Raw genomic sequence first — 21,386 nt, forward strand, 5'->3', positions numbered from 1 at the left:
CTAAATGGTCTCATTATACTGGACCCAAAAAAGTATACAGTATAAACTACAGGTGAGTTACAGTAAGGCAAAAGTAAAAAATACAGGTCTGACATGAAGTGAGGTGGTCACTTCATAGCAGTGGTCCAAGCTATTGTGCAGGCCGCTATAGTCTGTTTAAATTCATGCGCAGCAGCTTTCAACTGTGTTAAAATGTAATTATCCATCATTCTCCAGAAATTAAAGTGGTAATTAGAGGTCCTGTGTTATTTTGTGACCTATAATTGGTGACACATTATTGGCCGACTCCACTGTATATCATTTTTTCATAGAAATATTTCATACAGCACAGGGTACTTCAATAAAGAGAAGCATACATTAATAAAATTTATTTGAGAAGTCATTTCCTATGTGTACAGAGTTATCTCCAAGACTGCTGCATCAAGTTGAAATAAAATATATCTGGTAAGTATGTAACCACAGTTGCTGTGAACAGCTGGATGAGAGGTGGGATTTATCTTTGCTACTGGATGATTCTTAGAACCTCCATACTGTACATAATTATAATACACAAATTTGTACATTCTACAGTGATGAACCATCATTTTTACCAACTTCCCTTAGTGCAGTATCACAAGACACACAGGAATTGAGTAACAGCACATTTATGAACAATTAATATGTTTCACTTTTGTTCCATTGCAAACTTTGCCTTTGGCTGTCTCCTGTGTTACGTAATATGCAAAATACAGATTTCATGGATATCGGAACAAAACTACCCCTACAATATGCAGGAAAATACAGTATTATGTATATCACACATAAATAGCACTTGATTATGGAAGGTCATGTTTCAGTTGAATGTATTTCCCACTGCAGATTAAGTGCTCAATACAGTACTACTGGCCAACTCGTGCCCCGATGTACCAACGTTGAACAAAACTTGAGAGATCTGCAATTCCCCATCATAAGAAATTATTACTTTTGGCTCCCAGGTGGTCATAATGGATTCAATATCATCAAGTACTATAGTCTGTTCACTTGAACCCCTGCAACTGAGGCCTAGCAGCTGATTGCCATTTTTAGTATTTAATCTATCGTATTTACATTCTGATATTTTATATCTTGGAGAACACAAACATAATGAACTAATTCTGAGATCGTTTGATGTCATGCAGCGAAAATGATTGTCACTAAAATTTTGTATAGTAATCTTTTTCTTGTTCTCTTCAAGTTATTTATGTTACCAAAGCATTTCACATGTTAAATTTAGCTCCCTCAAGTGTGGAAACTATCAGAGATCAACAAAAATATAATATAAATACGATAGATTCAATACTAAAGAAATGTAGTGACTTTTCCCATGTCCATTTGCCAGCCAATCAGGTGCCTTACTACAAATTGGCCCTCGGCCACAGCCGCAAGGTTCAAGTGAACGGACTATACAGTAGTAATTATAATAATGAGTAGACCAGAGCTTGGAAGATAATTGTCCATTTACACTGTACTACTGTATACATGTCACATAAGAATGCTAGTGCAATGATGTTAGGTTGTAACATCTCACAACACATATAACATTATTCCTGAGAAAACAAGTTCCCCTTTAAAGCCTAATTTCATCTCATAATTTCAGTGTTCCAACAACTACAGTACCTTGTTGTCACATAATAATAAACCAGACACTGGAGAGGAACTGCATGTTATCTTTACATGCCATATTCAGTACTGTATTATAATTTTCTCTTGCTATTAAGTTTTACACAAATAATTTCCATATATTATGAGCTGGAACTTTCAACTTTAAAAATAATGAAATCATAAATAATCCATTGTTAAAGTACAATTTTATGGTAGTTAAAAAATCTAAGGCTAATTGTCTGAAATTGTATATCACAATGAAAGAAACTTGAGAGTAACCAAAGGTTTGAGAATGTATACACAGGTGAGTTAATTTTGAGTTAAGATTTGTTGGTACAGTTGAAAACTTCCAATGTGTAAAGGTACAAGCAACACTGCACAGACAGCCACCTGACCATCTCAAAATTTTTGTTCTCTTTTAATACTTTTTTGGCATAAATTATACCATGGCACAAAGCTGAAGGTGGAGTCCCAGTCTTAATTACTCTACTGTGACCCTCTGTATACTGTACCCCATTCCTCACATCAGATGGCATGTCTATGTATTTATTACTTTTGGAATAACATGTACAAGCATACAGATGCTTCTGGTACTGTGGTCCAGACAAACATTTGCTTATTCTGAAGATAATTCATGATAAAACCTATTGTTACTTTGCATTATAGTTTTACACACACACAAACAAAAAATAATAAAATAAAATAAAAAAATAAAAAATAAAAATAAAATAAAATTAAAATAATGTGCTTACTTAGGTTTACTTAGGTAGATATCTCGGTTCAGGCTTCTGAAGCCTCTATGTCTAGACTTTTGACATTCAAAATCAACACTGCCAGTTGTGGAAACATAACCATTTGGTATCTTATGTGCAAGATTATTTTTATATGGCAGTGGTGTGGGAAAATTAGATCAACTTTGACCTAAGCCTGGGATCAATAATTTCACCAAACATAATCCTTGATATGAAAAATGCTACTGTATTTCAACAGGAAAAAAATCAATACACATTATGACATAACATACAGTATGATACTATGGATAATTTATCTCATTAAAGTCTCATATCAAGGGAATACAGCACTTTTTCTACATAAAAATAATCTTACATCTACATAAGAGCCACTTATATTTTCCACTAGAGTACTGTACTGTAGTCTGTAAGTACAGTAGTCTACTGACTTTTATATACATCAATTAGGTGTGCACAAACAAACTTGGTTTCATTCATACAAATTGGGGTCATTTCTGGCATTATAACTGTGATTGTCTACATAGAAAAATATAGATGAAAGCCAATATTTTACAATACTGTACTAATAAAAATATGGATGCTTTATCCATTGCCTGGGCCCAGCTCAGCTTTGTTGAGTAAACATCTAGGAACCAAATGAAGGTCGTTATCCTTGTTAACGTCGCATTTCATTTGCTAATTTTTTCCAGTCGTTTCAATATTTTCTGTACCATCTTATTATGTCATAGTACAGTACAGCACACCTGTAAATTAATTAATGAAATTTATATATTACGCTGAATACATGTTTTTTATTTATTTATTTCTTTGCTCAGTCACAGACTATCGGAGAAGTTAAACTTTTCATCAAGGACATCTTATGAATGAATTAGGATACCGTACATTTGAATACCTGCACTGTTCTGTAGTTAAGAAACTGATACAGTCCAATAATTCTTCAGTGTCTAGTGGCACCATGGATATTTTCAACAGGTTCTTGAACAATATTTAATAACTGATTTAATGATAGCATGTGACCCCTACATAATGTAGACAAAACTGGAGATTTGGGAACATCATTGGGGAAATTAAATCAATACCTGTAATTATTATAGGAAAAAAATTACATATAGACACTATACTGTAATGAGTAATCTTAAAGGGGGTGTTATCTTATATAAATGTCCATATAATTTATAACATGCAGCACATGAGTTCCTGGCCTGTATAAAAAACAAAACTGGGCATACAAAATTGTCAAAGACAATTAATGATACAGTACATTCATGCTATGGTCTTAGAACAAAATATTTAACTATGTTAACATACAGGATTGCACTTACTACCCTGAGTCTTTATGCATTAGCCTATATGATGCTGCGATCTGCCTTTGGCATCCTCACATTGTGTTGTGATAGGCCATGAAAATTGAACGGAATCTCAAGTAACACTTTTAATTCAAACACAGGGTCTCCAATGGTACTTAAAGGCTTAGCAAAAATGTTCATAAATTAAAACAGTACTATAAAAATAATTTAAGAAACAAATACATTTAAAATAAGTAAAAACGGAAACTTTTAATACATTCACAAACATGAGGAGTCAGAAAAAACAACTAAGTTTAGGATCAGTTATATAACCTGAGATACTTGAGAGATAATGTATATTGCCTTGTTCTGTCTCAATAAGTTAACGTAAATGATATATATATATATATATATATATATATATATATATATATATATATATATATATATATATATATATATATATATATATATATACTGTATATATATATATGCAACAAAATTTTTAAGAAATTTAAATTTCATTTAAAAATTAAATTAAAAAAAGAAAGTATTTTCAAAGTTAAAACCAGGTAACTTTAGGCCTCACCGGGTGTAACTAGACATTAGATCATCCCTAACAAGTTCGTTAAAGTTACAATTACAACACAAGTGGAGTTTTTACAAAAGAGAATATCCTCTACTGAAGTAAACCTCAAAATACACAGTACTGTACGAAAAGACCTTCAAGACTTAAGCATACTGACTGAAATGTCCTTAAACTGTGAACTGCCTCAAAGTAAGGAATGTGGAATAAAATACTGATAGGTAACAGATGTTGAAGAATAAAAATATATAACATCTAGCAGTAAAATAGTAAAAATTTTAGTATTTTCCATAATCTTGGTATACGGTTATGTACTTATTTTTTAACAAATAATTTTTTTCAGGTCACTTCAATAAATTTAAAAAAAAATTCATAAAAATATTTTATCCTTTTCCATTTCATACACAAATAATTCACACAATCTGAAAATAACTTCCACATAGGTTCTACCTGTGCTATATGTCCACATCTACATCACTGTTGTCTGATGCACTATTAGACGTTGATCTGTCATCGTTGATTAGAAGTTGCGCTGGCACAGGCGCAAGAGACAGACTGACAGGCTTCACAGCTAGGCCAGTGACAGGATTGACACCGAGTCCTGATGACAAGGGGGTTTGCACCATCCCGCCACCAAGACTTATTAACTGATGAACTCCACTGGCCACAGCTTGTACATTGCTCACACCATGCACAGCTTGTACAGCATGCATGGCCTGCACTGCTCGGATAGTTTGAGGCAATGTTGTGTTTGTAATGATGGCTGAAGATGTGGGAGGTGGGATGATGCTACTGGAACTAGTGGTCGTGGTACTGTTAGTGATGGATGATGACGTACTACGGCCATGTACAGGTTGCACTTGATGAATCTGAATGTTCGCTAACTGTGGGATAACAGGCCGTACTTTTTTCCCACCAGGCCGATGAGGGTTCCGGCAGCCTCTACAGCGACACTCTATACACGCTTTAGCTTCTACATAACACGGACATCTCTGTCCACAACAAGTTAATTTTCCGGGCGTAGGAGTTGCATTGCCACACCGACATCCTTTACGCTTTGGTTTTGGTTTAGGCTTGGGTTTTGGCTTTTTTATCAAATCTTGATTTGCAGAAGGAACAGTTTCTGGCTCATTAGGAACACTTTTGTTGGTATTTTCTATATCAGGAGGTTTTCTTTTGATGGTTATTTTTGTACTATCGCCATCAGCATACATTACAGAATACATGGAGGACCCATTGTTTACCGAGGAATTATGTTTAGGGTAAGGTACTTCCTTAACAACGCTGTGCTTAACTAAATTTGTACTTGGAAATATTGTACCTGGTACAAAACTTGATCCAGATGATCCACTGATGGTTGTTGTTGTGGTAGTTGTCGTTGCAGAGACTGTTTGTGGTGGAAAGTGGTGGGATGTTTGCATAACAGGTAGTGTGGTTGGCATGACTGCTTTCACTGAGTTTAATGCAGAAGTTGGCGGACACGAAACTGGTGGCACTGCAGAATTTACAGGTTGCGAGGAAACATGTACCAAACCTAAATTTATTGTTGAAGGTGTTGATTGTTGTGATGGAGAGGCTTGTGTTGAAAGTGGCCATAATGGTTGCTTCGGAACAGAATGGGAGGTATTTATGGGTGTGACGGCTACACTTGCTCCACTTGTTTGAGGTACTGAAAGTTTTTCTTTATTATCACTTTCATGTTCACACTGCACACTGTTTGTCTCATCACATCTATTATTAGAATTATCTATAGCTTCTTCTATCATGTCAGTAAGACTGAATTGGCCCCCATTACTGTATATGGAGCACAGTTTACAATATATTGGTGTGAACTTGATATATTCACATAGTTTTCTGTAGCACTGCAACACAAGTTTAATTTGAACATTGTCAAAATACATACTGTAATCTTTGCACCAGCTACAAGTGGGTTTCAGTCGTTTCTTTCCACCAAGACACTTTCTACACACATGATGTTGACAGCTTGTTTCATTAGGGGTGTATGGCTCAGAAAGTAATTTACCACAAACCGTACAGGAGAGGGACTGGCGGAGGTAAGGCAACAACTTGTACAGCTCTGTCCAACTATCACGGTTTTCTGGATCGGCCTGCATGACCAGCCGACAAGTGGTCACATACAGATTAGTGGCGTTCATGTTTTATCCACCATCGGTTCTACCATCATCAATTAATTACACCAGTTCCAATTCAAATCCAAATTCGAAGCATCTCTATTGGGTCTCATCCTTGTAAACAAAACAAAGGTAAATACTAACCCTTATAGGTGGGGCAAAAAGGATGTTAAACAAAAGAATGTCTGTAGGTGATAATAAGGAGCCTCAGAGTGTGGTGGTGAGGGAGGCAGGAGGTGCGGGATCCTCCTCACCCTCACCACCACAATAGATGTTTAGTTGGAGTAAATATTACGTCAGTTATAGCGGGTCAGCATCAGTAACATACAGTGGTGGTGGTTGATCACTCCTACATTATGTCTCTCTACTATATCTCTTGTTCGTGCTAATGACAAAACGTAATGGAGGCGTAGTTGTCATCCTGAGTGTTAGCTGGTGTAAAATGTTTGATTTAATGTTTGTATCGTCTACCTAGAGAATTAAGAGGACACCACTGTTGTAGTACAGGGTAGTTGAATCAGCTTCAATTATCCTGAGGTGTATCAACATATTAAGTAATGCTTCCAGGTGGCACACAGTTAATGTAGAGTCTTACTTGTACATTGCAATCTATACTTATATTGTACACTATATGTATTATATAATTCCGAAACTTGGGTAAATTATCTGTTACACGAGACTGAATTAGGCGTGTGTCAAGACCAGTGTGAGAATAACAATGTTCATAAATGGTTAACACTGAGGCCTGTTACTAACATGTATTATGTAATCTTACAAATATCATAAGGTTAACTTTATATATATATATATATATATATATATATATATATATATATATATATATATATATATATATATATATATATATACAGTATATATATGCAATAAATCACTTTTTGTATGTATGTATGATCCATGTATACTGTATGCTGATAACCGCATAGGAATAAATAAAACATGAAGTTCCCAAGCGCTTTCGTGTAATTCACATCAGGGGTGAGTACAGTCTGTACCCACCCCTGAAGATGTGAGTTACACGAAAGCACATGGGAAGTCAGAAGGCATCTTGAATAAAGACGAAAGCTAAGGTGCTCCAGTGTCTCCCCTTTCCTGTGAGGTTTTATCGAGATTTATCTAGTCCATATTTCCATTGTGGATCTACATGATATATATATATATATATATATATATATATATATATATATATATATATATATATATATATATATATATACATACAGTATATATCCAAGTTTATTTTTCAATCATTAATTACTATCAACAAAATCGATGTCCAATTTTTTTTTCTATACCCCATATTTTTTTTTTTTAATTTATGACTATAGCATAGCTTTTTTCTGAACAATTGTAAGGAACTGAGAAACTCAAGGACTGCAGTATGATATTTTATATATTGCACATTTATAAGGATTTCTTACACTGATATCACTGTTATCTTTAATAATTACAGATGAGCTTCAACCATAATTGGTATGTCCTTGATGACCCACACTCATTATGGAGATGTTGCTGGCCAGATGGAGGATGGTGAACTATATGTAGGTATAAGTTTGCAAATACTGATCACATAAGAGGCAACTAATGTTCTCTTATGTAATGGCACATGATACGCATTGAAATATAGTTTCTTCATTGGGATTAAGTGTTTCAAGCTTGTTTGAGAAAGCACTGGCAGGGAAGTATGGTTTCACAAACCTCTAAAGATGGTGGGCCATACTGTATAATATTTAATTGTGGATGATCATATCCAGCTTATTACTTCTTCCTTCCTACCTCCACTCCTTATCTTCCAGCAGCACCCACCTTATTGCTGATGATGCTTCACTAAGCTACACAAAAGTTTATCCTATTGTTTTATTGCTAAGGCCAAAATAAAATGTACTGTATATTGTATACCTCTCATTCTGGTTTATTGACTGTGTTTATGGCCAGCCCTATAAATTTAGGGAATCTGTAAATTTATCTCATATTCTGTACTGAAATAAAAGAAAATATGCATCAAACTTTTAAGAGAACAAGGAGTGGAAAGATCCCTGCATCTAATGACATTACATGAAGCTTTATAAGAGGAACATGACTACCTCTGTTCTTGCCATGCTCTTTAACAAGTGTACATACAAAAAGAAAATAAATATTCTAGCATATGTAGACCATTACAGATCTTTTATATAAGTTTTTAAAGAATATGATCTTAATGTTTCAACAGCTGTCAAAATTTTTAGAGTATGTAAAGAACTACAGGTATATTTTATTTTGGCCTAATGCTCAGTCAGGTCTCCTAGTACAGTACTATATCACCTAGATACTATAATTCCCTTGATTGTAATGTAGTGGTAATTATATTCTGTGTTACCATGGCATATTGTACAGTTCCCAGTATCTAATTTCAGCAATTATTTACAGATTTCATCGATGAGAAATTCTAATTGATAAGTCACTTTTTATGTAATCTGAAAAAGAGAAGCACCTAACATTGAACAAAAATGGCTGGAATTGATTCACAACATATAAAAGACTTGATTGCAAAAGGAAATAGATTTGAAGCTATGAACATATTTATTCAAAGTAAGTTTGGAAAGCCAGATAACCCAGAGACCGGTATTAAAATTAAACGAGAAGTTGGTGAACCCATCCTCAAATCAAAGAAAAGCAAAGGTGGTGACAAAGCAAGTCAAAGTAAGGACAACAGTGAGAGTGAGACTGATGGCAGTGGTAGTGATAGTGACAGCTGTGGAAGTAGCCATGCCAGTTCATCAGCACCTCGCAGTGAAGCTTTGGTGCCAGAAGTAGAATTGAAGGAGGATGAGAATTTGGATGTTGACATAGAAACTGTTGATCCCCTCAGTGAAGCCCTGTTACCAAGACCTCACTTGTTGGACCAGCCTGGCCCTGCACACATGGGACATCCACAACAAAATATGCAAGGTACAGCAGATTAGTCACTATTGTTGGGTAGAATTTTGCAACAAATACTTACCCTTCCCATATAAGATCATATGTACAGTAGTATCCATATTCCAAGCTACCTGCTGTAATGAGTTAAATGAAGATAGTGGGGGTAACGAGTACAGTATTGTTGTCAGGTGTGTTTTGGAGTAATGCCTAAAACTAATTGGGAACCACTCATTTAAGCTGTACTGTATTATCTTCAGTCACCTTTATTTTATTATATCATTTCATTAACAAAACACTGTTTCTGTTGTACTATTTGTTCAGTCTTCTTTTTTGTTTTCAGCCATAAGCCATGTAATTTTCTTAACACTTCATAGCTGTTAACTGTTATTCCAATAAGCCTCTGATTTGTTGAATCATTTTTTTATTTACCTATCATCCTCCCCTCCCCACCCCATCAGACCATTTGATTCAGGTTTGTCTGAGGATTATTTTGTTAGCATCATATCTGTTTATTCAGTCATTGCTTTTTATATTTGTATAGTCATTTGGAGACTTTATGCACTTGTTCCATATCTCAGATGATGTAAGGTTCATTGTAAGGTAAAATGAGACTGTTTAAACTTACTGTAGGTTATGGCCACATGGGAGGAATGCCTCACTATGGAGGCCCACCAGGAGGTCCATATGGCCCGTATTGTGTCCAGGTCCCACAGTACGGGCCAAGAGGGGATGGGACACATACTAGTCCTGTCTGGCTGGACCCAAACTCACAGCAGCACCATCAGCAGCAGTTACAGCATCAACAACTACAGCACCACCAACAACATCATCATCAGCAGCATCAACAACAACAACATCAGCAACAACATCAGCACCAGGAGGAAGAGAGAGATGATGATTATGTAAGTTTAATATTGTATGAATTTTTTTTTTTTATCATAGGCTTCTCTTGACATGTTGTGTTACATGTGGATCTTGATAAAATCATTGCAACAACTTCTCACATAACTGCAAATTGAAAATGTTAGCATTATAGAGGTTTATATTAAAATGCTTGGAAAGAAATGTATACTGTACTCAGCTGTATATATTGTCATGCACACACACCCTTGCTTTGTTCATGTACACTCGCTCAAAAAATTATCTACTATTTTGTGTGAGACAGTATGACACAACGGACAAGCAATTTTGACAACCCTACTGAGACAACGGCGGTGTTCATTTTGAAATTCAGCGGACCCCTCCATAAAGATACTTTTTGGAGCAGGTGTACATCCCCTAACTCTTACATACCTCCCTTAACCTCCTTCTAGAAGTAGATTACCCTTTATAAGAACCTTTAGGTAGTAACAATAGGTACAGTATGTGTGATCACAAAGCAAGGAGTTGAGTGATCTTTTGGGGATGGATTATCCTCCTGATGGGCGGTGATGATTGTGTGAAGCAACAAATAAGGCAGAAGGCAATTATTTGGGGCTGTGTTGTGGGAGGGAATACCATAAAACAACACAGTAGAGCAAGTAGAGAGAGTGAGAGATAGTGAATGGAGGGAAATTCTGGGGTGCTCTTAATTTTGGTTAATCTGTGCTATGGCAGGAGAAGGCTCACTGGAGTTTGGTAAAATATGTCTTAAAATTTAAATAACTATTTTCTATGTAAAGGTATGTAATACCTCTGCTAAATCTTGCCAAAACTCGGTGACAGATGTTTACTTGTGTTTATTTAGAGACAAAACCTCAAATGTAATTACTGTATATAATATTTGATGAGCTGCCTTTGTTTAACAAGATTGAATTGGTAAAATGTAAAGGTACTGATTACATCCTCAGTAGTTGAGTTAAACCCTTAATACAAATGTTATGTGCTTTCTACCCAATTTAGAAAAAACAAACATTTGTAAAACAAAAAACAAAAATGAAATTCTTCATGGCAGCAGGTGAAAAGAAATCAAGCTATTGGTGTACGTTGGCTTCTGATAAATATTGAATCCTATTTAGACATCTGCATATGAACTGAAAAGAAATAGAATTGTTAGGTACATTATAAAATAAATAAACTTAGTCTCCCCAACCTCAAAGCCTGTGTTTGGTTGAAGTATTTTTCCACTATGCCTTTTCTATCTTTTATTATTTCCTGATATCTGCTCTACTGTATATCTTCTACATGCTTGTAAATACCTTAATACTGTACAAGTGAATGGTAAGAACTTCATCTGTATGAAAATCTACTTCAATTTACAAAATTCAATACTGTCTGTTTCCAGCATTACAGGATTAATGTTTGCTCCTCTGCTTTCTTTTAATTGTGACAAATTATATGTTTGATATACAGTATACATAGATATTTATACAGTATACCAGTTACATACTTTAAGTAATAATGTTGAATTAAATTTGAATTACATGTAGTATTTTTTCTTCTTCAGATACCAAGAATCCAGAGAGAGAAAGAACCAGTACCTGGTGACTTGCACAAAAAAACTCATCAGAAATTCTTTAGAGATCAAGGCCGTCCATATATATCCCGCGCCACAGGCAAGGAGATCCGTGGGAGAGCAATGGGTCCCCCATGTAATTGCAAAAAGAGATGTTGGTCCAAGATTGAACTTGGAGCAGATGAAATTTTCTCAGCTTTCTGGGATATGGGTAATTTTGATGAGCAGAATGTGTACCTGTATGGAAATATCTCTATAAAACCAGTGAGCCGCCATTATGTTAAGGGATCAAACAGACGAACTTATACGTTTACTTATTGGTGTAAAGTCCGTGGTAAACATGTGGAAGTGTGTAAAGAAATGTTTATGGGTGTTCATGGCCTTCAGAATAGCAGAGGTAGAATAGGAAATCTCATGAAGCAAATGAAAGATGGTAACTTACTACCTAAACCTGATCAGCGTGGAAAACATTCCAACAGGCCAAACAAGTACACTGAACAATCCCTCCAAGCAGCTCGAAGACACATTGAAATGTACATCAATCGAAATATGACACTGAAGAAGATGTACAGAGACTTTTATATGCCATGGTGTGATGAGAATAAGATTGGTGCCGTTAGTGAAGATAAATACAGGAGAATTTATTCCGAGGAATATAAAGTTTCTTAATACTTAATAGTAATAGTAAATTAGCGGAATAAGCAGGTACAACACATTCATCCTTCATTCATCATTCATAAAGATTACAAATCAAGTGGAACTTGACATGTAAATATAACTTTTCTCCATTTTTAAAGCAGGTACAGTATATAAAAAAAATTATATTGTTTTTGTTTAAGTTTTCATAATTAAAAGTTAGTCTCTCCTATCCAACATCTTTTCTGTTGGCAGACCAACTTTCCACAGGGAATGTTATTATCTCTGTCTAATCAAGGTGCAGTTTTGTAAAACAAAATTCCATACATAAGCAAGAAGATTGTGATGCTCCTTTATTGTTATAGTGCACTTATGGCTGTGTCGTTGTTTGAGTATTAGAGTAACCATCTGTATATCTGCTACTTGATCAAGCCTCCTGGTGGATATCTCATTGGATCACATCTAACATTCCAAGATAAAGAAGTTTTATAGTGTTTAAATAAAACCTAATGAATTGTATCTGATATCCATAAAATGGAACATAAAAGTGCAGGTTTTTCTTGAATACTTTTATTCAAAATTATGGGACGATCTTACTAAGTTTGATAGTTATTGTAATTTTAATTTACTAAATTTTTTATGTGGAACCCCCAATAATTTTGAGTAATGAGACCAAACTAAACAGTACTGTAACTTTGGAACAAATTATAGGAATTTGAGAGAACTGATATTTGGTTAAATTATATATTATATTTTTACAAATTACATGGAAATGTTATGTAAGAGTGAACATTCATTGACCTCTTATTGGAAGACAAGTTTGTAAGCTGTTGATCTAAAGTTTGTTTCAACAAGGTAGCAAACCCCACACCTTCATTAGTGTGTGGTGGCAGGACTGGTGAACATTGTGCCAGCAACATAGGCCATAAGTCCTGCCAACACTTGAGACAAATCATAAAAAGTACCTCCCCCCCCCATCATGGATGATCCAACACATGTGTATAGGTAAGTTACTGGCATATATATATATATATATATATATATATATATATATATATATATATATATATATATATATATATATATATATATTAATGGATCATAAATAAATACACAAAAAAAAAGATCAAGAGTGAGAAACAATACATGTACAGGTAGTTCTGCTATAACGCGATAATTGTGTTCTTGTAAAATATCGTGTTATAGAAAATCGCGTAATAGAAATAACAGGGCTTATGGAGAAAATAGGGTTAGGTGCAGATTACTCGAAATCAAAAAAATTTAGTAGTTAGCCTAACACAAAGGATAGCACAGTCTAAATAAATGTTACATTCATATCTAATAATGAAATCATACAGTAAATGTAACACTTTACCTTGAAAAAATATGAATGTAACTTGATGGGGGAGAAGGGTGATTTTGAGGCTGATAACATTGAGCTTCTCTTCAAGTGTTATATCCTTTCTTTTACGATCATCACCGGGAATTCTATCACCAGAACGTTTCTTGGAGATATTCTTCTTTACCATATTCACAATTAATACCACAAAATTGGAGAAATAGTAAGCAAAAATCGCGTTATAGCAAACAAGCGTTCGCGTTATACAAATATCGTTCCTAATTCATAAATCGCGTTAGAGCAAATTCGCGTTATCAAAACACGCGTTATAGCAGAACTCGCTGTATGTTGTGTTGTCAAAGTAAGAGAGACAATTGAGACCCTGCAAATGTGTGTAAATGAGGCAGAAAGCCAGATCAGCAACCTGGGACTTGGTCACAATTTTTGTGAACCCATATGGCAGCAGGGTCTACTGTTAGACATTTGGATGAAATTACAGTACCAGGAAAATGAAGATAAAAGGGGTACATATTAAACATTACTGTATAGTGTAATGCATGAATACTTTCCTTATAATAAATATTCAGCATTATACAGTACTGTATAAGCAGGACAGTCCAAACTGAATGCTGTATTTATTTAAAACTGATAAGACTTAAGTTATACAGAATATTGGTAGAAATAAATTTTTAGAGGATAAGGTGAACTGAACCTGACAGTGGGGTAAGACTACTACAGGTAAGTGTAAGAAAGTTTTATGGTAAGTTTGTTCAGGGAAGTACTGAACAGCATGTAAAAGAAAAATATCTGCCATTTTTCTTATTACGACAGTGCTACAGTTCTTATTGTTGTGGAGGATTTTTTTCTATGAAACAAAAAAATATTAATCTATTTAATGGTTTAAAATTTCGATGTGACTACAACAACTCTTAATCTTTTTTCTGAGCACTCATTGGTTGTCTCTCAGCCAATCACTGCCCACCTCCATCAGTTTTGAATAGTTCCCAGACATGTCTTTACTTCATCATGGCACTAACTTTTTAAACAAAAATGCCTGCAAGTGATAGTGTTTGTAGTGAGGCCAAGCAATCAAGGAAAAGCATCAGTGTGTTTATAAAAATAAAGATCATAAGATGTTTGGAGGCAAGTGAACATCAGTTTGATAATGGACACAAACCTGTTCAAGGATCATTTTACTGAATAAGGAAAGTCAGTCGTGTTTGAAGCGACAACAGACGGTGTTCAATCTCCACAAGCTCTGACTGACGCATGGGTGAGTAGGTACTACTGTAATTACTTTTGGGGCTTATTAAAATTTGGACTTCCAAATTTTTTAAACTTGCATTGAAGATACAGTTTTTTGTGCCGATTTTAAATGTGACTCATGTTTTGCGGAAATGTTTTATTTGTGACTTACACGTCTTTGAATCAGAAGTGTTGGCCAATCATGCTTAACATAAGCTTGCACAAATTTTGCCCTTTGTGACGCTGGCACCACATAAACTTGTATTAGTCTCTGTCAATTAATATTATATAAATATGGGCTCCAGGTAAGGGCACTTGACCGAGTAGTGCCTTTTGAGATGTTTGTACGTCTCAATTAGGTCACCCCTTGCTCGCCTGTAGTATAAGCTAGGCAATTTCAGGCGCTCTAATCTCTCAGGGTAGCTGAGGTGTCGAAGTACAGGCACCAGTCTGGTGGCCCTCCTTTGAACATTTTCAATCACCTGACAGTCCCTAACATATCTCAGGGACCAGACGAGGAGACAGTCCTCCAGATGGGGAAGCACCTCACTCTTGAATGATCGTTACGAGGGATGGACCGTATACATATCTAAACGACCTTCCTAAAGACCCAATAATTTAGTTGCCAGATTCACCTTCTTGCAATGGCCCGAGAACGACAGCTCATTGTCAACATACACACCTAGGTCCTTTTCACATTCATTTTCAATTAATGCAGTTTCTTCATACCGTTGGGACATATGATACGCCTCCCTACCATTGGTACATCTCAGGTGCATCCTCTTACACTGTGACATTAACTCTTAGCAGCCACTTCTTGAACCATTCTTGAAGCTCACGGAGACCCTTCTGCAGCTCTTCACAGTGCTTGGTTCTTAATTTCCTGAAATAACTTAACGTCATCGGCAAACATCTGTATGGAGGAATGTACAGTGTCAGGCATGTCATTTATAAAGCAAACGAACAACAACGGGACCAATACATTGCCCTGTGGTACCCCGATTGTTATGGGTAAACATGATTTTGTGCCATGAATCACCACACACTGGATGAAACTGTCAAAACAAGTGTGTAGGAGAGGCAAGTTTACCCACATTAAAAAAAAAATACAGGAGGTTTTGAGTGGCATCCATAAGTAACAATAAATATTTTTAAATTAACTATGAAGAAAAGTCTATATTTGTTATATTGTGCGAGATATAAAAATTTGGTACCATAATGATCCTGAATAAATTCTCTACAAGTCGCTTTCAATAAAAGATCCTTGAACAAAATATTTTGACAATGCAGAATATACAGTAATGATGGTACTTATTCTTTTATGAAAAAAATTAAGAAAAGTTGATACTGTTGTCTGTAAAAGCAGTTCTAATTAGTTAGAAACACCTTTTTCTACTAAAATAATCCTGAATAGTTTATCTGAAAGTGTGATTAAATAAATATATTTAAAAAACTAAAAATCTATATGATACATGCATGAAAGGTACCTTGTGAATAAAGCTGTGTCACGGTGAAGACTAATTTTCCACTTGCACAGAGCTGCATTAATTTACACAAATTGTAGGTGGACTGGAAGATTACCCGGTAGTGGGACTTATGTCCTGAATTAGTCGCGAGTAAAGATGAAAGCTAGCTCAAGGCTGCTAGAAAATATATTGATGGCCAGCAAAATAAGTGTAGAAACTTCTAATCACAACATCTGCTCTAATTGTGTTAGAGAAATGAATTTGGTACCATTGCATATATGGAGATGCTATTTTTTTACCTATGAGATATACGGTTTACAGTATTGTATATGGAGGGTACAGATATATTAAACACAGATTATTACAGTAATATATCTTTACTAATTAATGAATAACAAATAATGAATTTACTGTACAATACTGCATCATGAATGACAGTCATAGTAAAATGAGAGAGGGGCAGTGAGAGGGAGGGAAGACAGGCAACCCTTGGGAGAGAAAGTGACCACCACTCATCACATCAACACCTCTTATACCCTATTAAAATAGTGTATAAACTTTAATCACGGCATCTGTTCTAATTGTGTTGAGAGATGAATTTGATACCATAATGAATCTTCATAAATTCTCTACAAAACTTTTCCAATAAAAGATCATTAACACTCTTGGGTTTTTCAAACAAATTATCGCAGTTAGGGTTTTCATATGCAAATTTGTGTACGAAGTAAAAAATTTAAAAATAATTTTATGTTTGCGTATGAACGCTAGATGCACACTTGTCAGCGTGATATATATATATATATATATATATATATATATATATATATATATATATATATATATATATATATATATATATATATATATATATATATATATATATATATATATATATATATATATATATACACAGTATTACCCCGCCTAACGCGGTTTCACTTAACGCGTTTTATCATATACGCGGTGCCTCGCCAGAGCTGAACTTTCACTTAACACGGATTTTTTCCACATATACGCTGTGAGTGTCCGGCTCTAGACGCTATTTTTAGATTTGCCCCACCCGCCACCCTGCCTGTTTTAGCTCATAAAATTCATACAAATTACCCGGGTAGAATATAATTTACATTGCTGGAATTCTTATAATTTGGTGATCATTTTGAATATAAACATCATATATTTTGCATTAGACATACAAATTTTAGATAAAAATTTTTCTCAGAGTAACTATGTTATCTTTTGTGCAAAATATATGACATTTATATTCAAAATATTCCTGGTCTTACAAGGAATCCAGCAATGTCAATTATATTATCCTAACTTTAGTTTGAGGTATTATTTATTAAAATTTAGTGGTTATCCCACACATCTCCTTGGGACGGTTGGTGGGGGGTGGGGGGGAGGGAGGGACCGACCGACCATCTGTTACCCTGTGAAGAATTATTTTTTTTTTTATTAACTGAAGATATTTGTTTTAGCTCATAAAATTCATACAAATTACCCGGTCTGAATATAATTTACATTGCTGGAATTCTTATAATTTGATGATCATTTTGAATATAAACATCATATTTTTGCATTAGACATACAAATTTTAGATAAAAATTTTTCTCAAATTAACTATGTTATCTTTTGTGCAAAATATATGACATTTATATTCAAAATATTCCTGGTCTTACAAGGAATCCAGCAATGTCAATTATATTATCCTAACTTTAATCTGAGGTATTATTTAATACTAAATGTTAAAAACCCTGGAAGGGAGGATTGGTGGGGGGTGGGGGGGAGGGTTGGGACTGACCGCGCGGTTGGAAGAGGGGGGGAGGCAAGGTGGGGTACTTTGATTGACAGATAGTGTCGTGAAGATTATTTTTTTTTTTATTAACTGAAGATATTTGTTTTAGCTCATAAAATTCATACAAATTACCCGGTCAGAATATAATTTACATTGCTGGAATTCTTATAATTTGGTGATCATTTTGAATATAAACATCATATATTTTGCATTAAACATACAAATTTTAGATAAAAAATTTTCTCTAGGTAACTATGTTATCTTTTGTGCAAAATATATGACATTTATATTCAAAATATTCCTGGTCTTACAAGGAATCCAGCAATGTCAATTGTATTATCCTAACTTTAGTTTGAGGCATTATTTATTAAAATTTAGTGGTTTTCCCCCAAAAATTTCTCTGAGAGGGAAGAGCCAGCAGTGTAGTGTGAGAGGGGGAGGGAGTCGAGTCCATTATTTGAATGGACATTAACTTGGCGACTGTATTTCTCTAAAGTATTAATTGTGTGCATGTACCATCATAAAATTAAAATGTTATTTTTACTACAACATAGGTATGTGCCTTCAAAAAGTGGAGTTTGGGGGTCGGGCCGGTTTCTATTGGAATTAATCCCATATGTTCTGTTGTTCACTTAACGCGAATTTCACTTAACGCGGGACCCTCTGGGTTCAATTGACCGCGTTAAGTGGGGTACAACTGTATATATATATATATATATATATATATATATATATATATATATATATATATATATATATATATATATATATATATATATATATATATATATATATATATATATATATATATATATATATATATATATATATATATATATATATATATATATATATATATACATACACACACACACAGTGGTCCCTCGGTTAACGATTTACCTTCCATTAGATTCTTAAATTCGGTTAACGAGCAATCCCTCGATTAACGAGTTTTTTACGAGCCGACTTCAACATGTTTTCGCTTGCATTTGGCGGTCCACCAGCTGTAGTATTAGTCCGCCAATACAGTAATCGGTTTTAGGGCTTAAATTCCTTACTATTTTAGTAAATATCAAGTTTATACTATTCAATAATTTTAAAAGTTTTTTCTTTACCTTTTTAGTCATTTTAACAATTATTGAACATAATTGAAGGAAAAGAAACTAGTTTCTGGCATGCCATCCAGCCTGTTGACACACCAGACAGGCGTTAGTCTCTCTCTGTTTTCAGTGGAGGTAACATCTTGCTTGAGACTCTCTTCAACTAAATGCTTTTTTTTCTGTGTTTCCAAGCAAATTATTGGTCATTTTGAAATATATTTTACATATTGACAATATATAATGCAGTGCAGTGTTGATTTAAAGAAAATAATCTTGAATTATACCAAGAGAGCTAAAATATTATGGGTGAAATGGCACCATGGGGTGACTTCTCTTCCACCCCAATACCTTCTCTTCTTCCTTCTCCTCCACCCCCATTCTAATTCCCATCATCATCATTATCATCATCATCCAGGAGCCTTCTACATACACACCTCAAAGTAAGTGTACTTTTCTACCTTTTTTGTTGAATTTAGACAATTTTCGGTGAGCTGGAACCAATTACCCAAAAACCCATTGAAACAATGGTTTCGGTTAACAAGTTTTCGGTTAACGAGCAACCTGCTGGAACGGATTGTGCTCGTTAACCGAGGGACCACTGTATATAATATAAGAAATGTTGATAGCGGAGTAAATAAAATCAGTTGTACTCAAGTTAGAAACACCATGTTTTACCGAAATAATCCTGAATAGTTTATCTAAAAGTCTGGTTAAATAAATATACAGTACGTATTGAAAAAACAAAAAATGTATATGATATGGGCATGTGAGCTGTAAATGGAGCTGTCACAAACAGCACAAAGACAGTGGAATTTTCCACTCTTCACTGGGGAAAAATTCCCCGAGTCTAAACGCTGCATCTCACATCGAGCTGTTTATTTACGTAAACACCACTGCACAGGTGCTGAGCCCACAGTAGGCAGACACTCCACTCGGCTGAATGTAATTTGTAACTATCAGGTCTTAACACTTGCAATGGAGGTGGGGTGAGGGATTAGTAGGTCCTGATGCAATATCAGGGTGGGGTACTAGTGGGTCTTATGACCTGAAAATGTCTTGAATAAAGACCAAAAGCGAAGGTGCTCCAGTGTTTCCCACATACTGAATGTACAGTACAGCATATGTACCTAATCACGTTTTACTTTAACACTATTCTTGGCTGATTGTGTCCTGGTACATTATTGTACAACACAAATTGTATGCAAAAATAGCAGCAAGTGAAGGAACAACCTTCTACAATGGCAGCAGAATATGAACTAAGCGATCCAAGCAGCTCGGCCACCCACATGCCTAGAACGTGTTGGAGCATGTTGCAATCTCTCAGAATTCCCGGATAATTTATTCCCAGGCCCAGAATGGACATGTTTGGAAATTTTCTGTAAACCTTCTCGGAATTTTTTCTGGAAAATGCACCTGACTTTCATCCTTGAAAACTCGTTTACAAACCCGGAATGGAGAGATTTTTCCAGCATGATTTCAATTTCGGCAATTGAGAGATCGGGGATTCCGGCTAACATAGAGATTACTGTACAGTATTATTATATGGTAAGGTTTGACAGAAATATGTGTAGCACTTTTACATTATCAATGGTTTTAGCCTTGAGCAGTGTTGAACCGTTGATATGTTTTTAAGTAACATTGCAAAGAAAACTGAAATTGGAAGAGGTATTGACTGATTCCAGTTGCATTTAAAAATACATTTCAATCACTAAAGGATGAATTTATATGAAATGAACAAAAAGAAAACTTATGAACATTTTGTACAAGTTAAAAAAAGGTTAAAAAGAGTAAAGACCTAACATTTGTAATGTAGCCCAAATGCCTACATCATCATCAATGTTTTACAGCCATTTTCCATGTTTGTGAAGGTTAGCCATAATAACCTGATGGCAGCTGTTGGTCAAACCACCACAAACCCAGGGAGTAGGCCCAGAAAATGCAGCAGAGATCAGGGAATGGGCACAGCTCTGGTGACCTTATTGCCATCAGACATGTTAAAGCGTAATTTTATGGCTAAATACCCTTCCAAACACCAACCCACATGGTTGGAACAGCAGGCAAAGCAGGGTAGCAATGCTCCCT

General features: G+C 34.9%; 2 protein-coding genes across 4 annotated transcripts; one reads left to right on the plus strand and one right to left on the minus strand.

The window, feature by feature from the left end:
• Nucleotides 1-4,159: 4,159 nt before the first annotated feature.
• Nucleotides 4,160-6,481, minus strand: LOC121876294 (E3 ubiquitin-protein ligase MSL2-like). Its single transcript, XM_042381340.1, has one exon. The coding sequence runs from the start codon at nt 6,398-6,400 to the stop codon at nt 4,700-4,702; it is 1,701 nt and encodes a 566-aa protein (XP_042237274.1). The 5' UTR covers nt 6,401-6,481; the 3' UTR covers nt 4,160-4,699.
• Nucleotides 6,482-6,682: 201 nt separating this feature from the next.
• LOC121876236 lies at nt 6,683-13,145 on the plus strand. Of its 3 annotated transcripts, none has more exons than XM_042381235.1 (5): nt 6,683-6,774; nt 7,848-7,935; nt 8,801-9,322; nt 9,923-10,194; nt 11,718-13,145. In XM_042381235.1, exons 3-5 carry the CDS (start codon nt 8,881-8,883, stop codon nt 12,393-12,395), a joined length of 1,392 nt encoding a protein of 463 aa, XP_042237169.1. In that variant the 5' UTR covers nt 6,683-6,774; nt 7,848-7,935; nt 8,801-8,880; the 3' UTR covers nt 12,396-13,145. The 3 variants fall into 3 exon arrangements, with proteins under 3 accessions (XP_042237169.1, XP_042237172.1, XP_042237171.1); XM_042381238.1 differs by having other exon boundaries at nt 6,690-6,754; XM_042381237.1 differs by having other exon boundaries at nt 6,691-6,803.
• Nucleotides 13,146-21,386: the final 8,241 nt, after the last annotated feature.

This window comes from Homarus americanus, unplaced genomic scaffold (genome assembly GCF_018991925.1).
Source record: "Homarus americanus isolate GMGI-L3 unplaced genomic scaffold, GMGI_Hamer_2.0 scaffold34921, whole genome shotgun sequence".
Classification (NCBI taxonomy): domain Eukaryota; kingdom Metazoa; phylum Arthropoda; class Malacostraca; order Decapoda; family Nephropidae; genus Homarus; species Homarus americanus.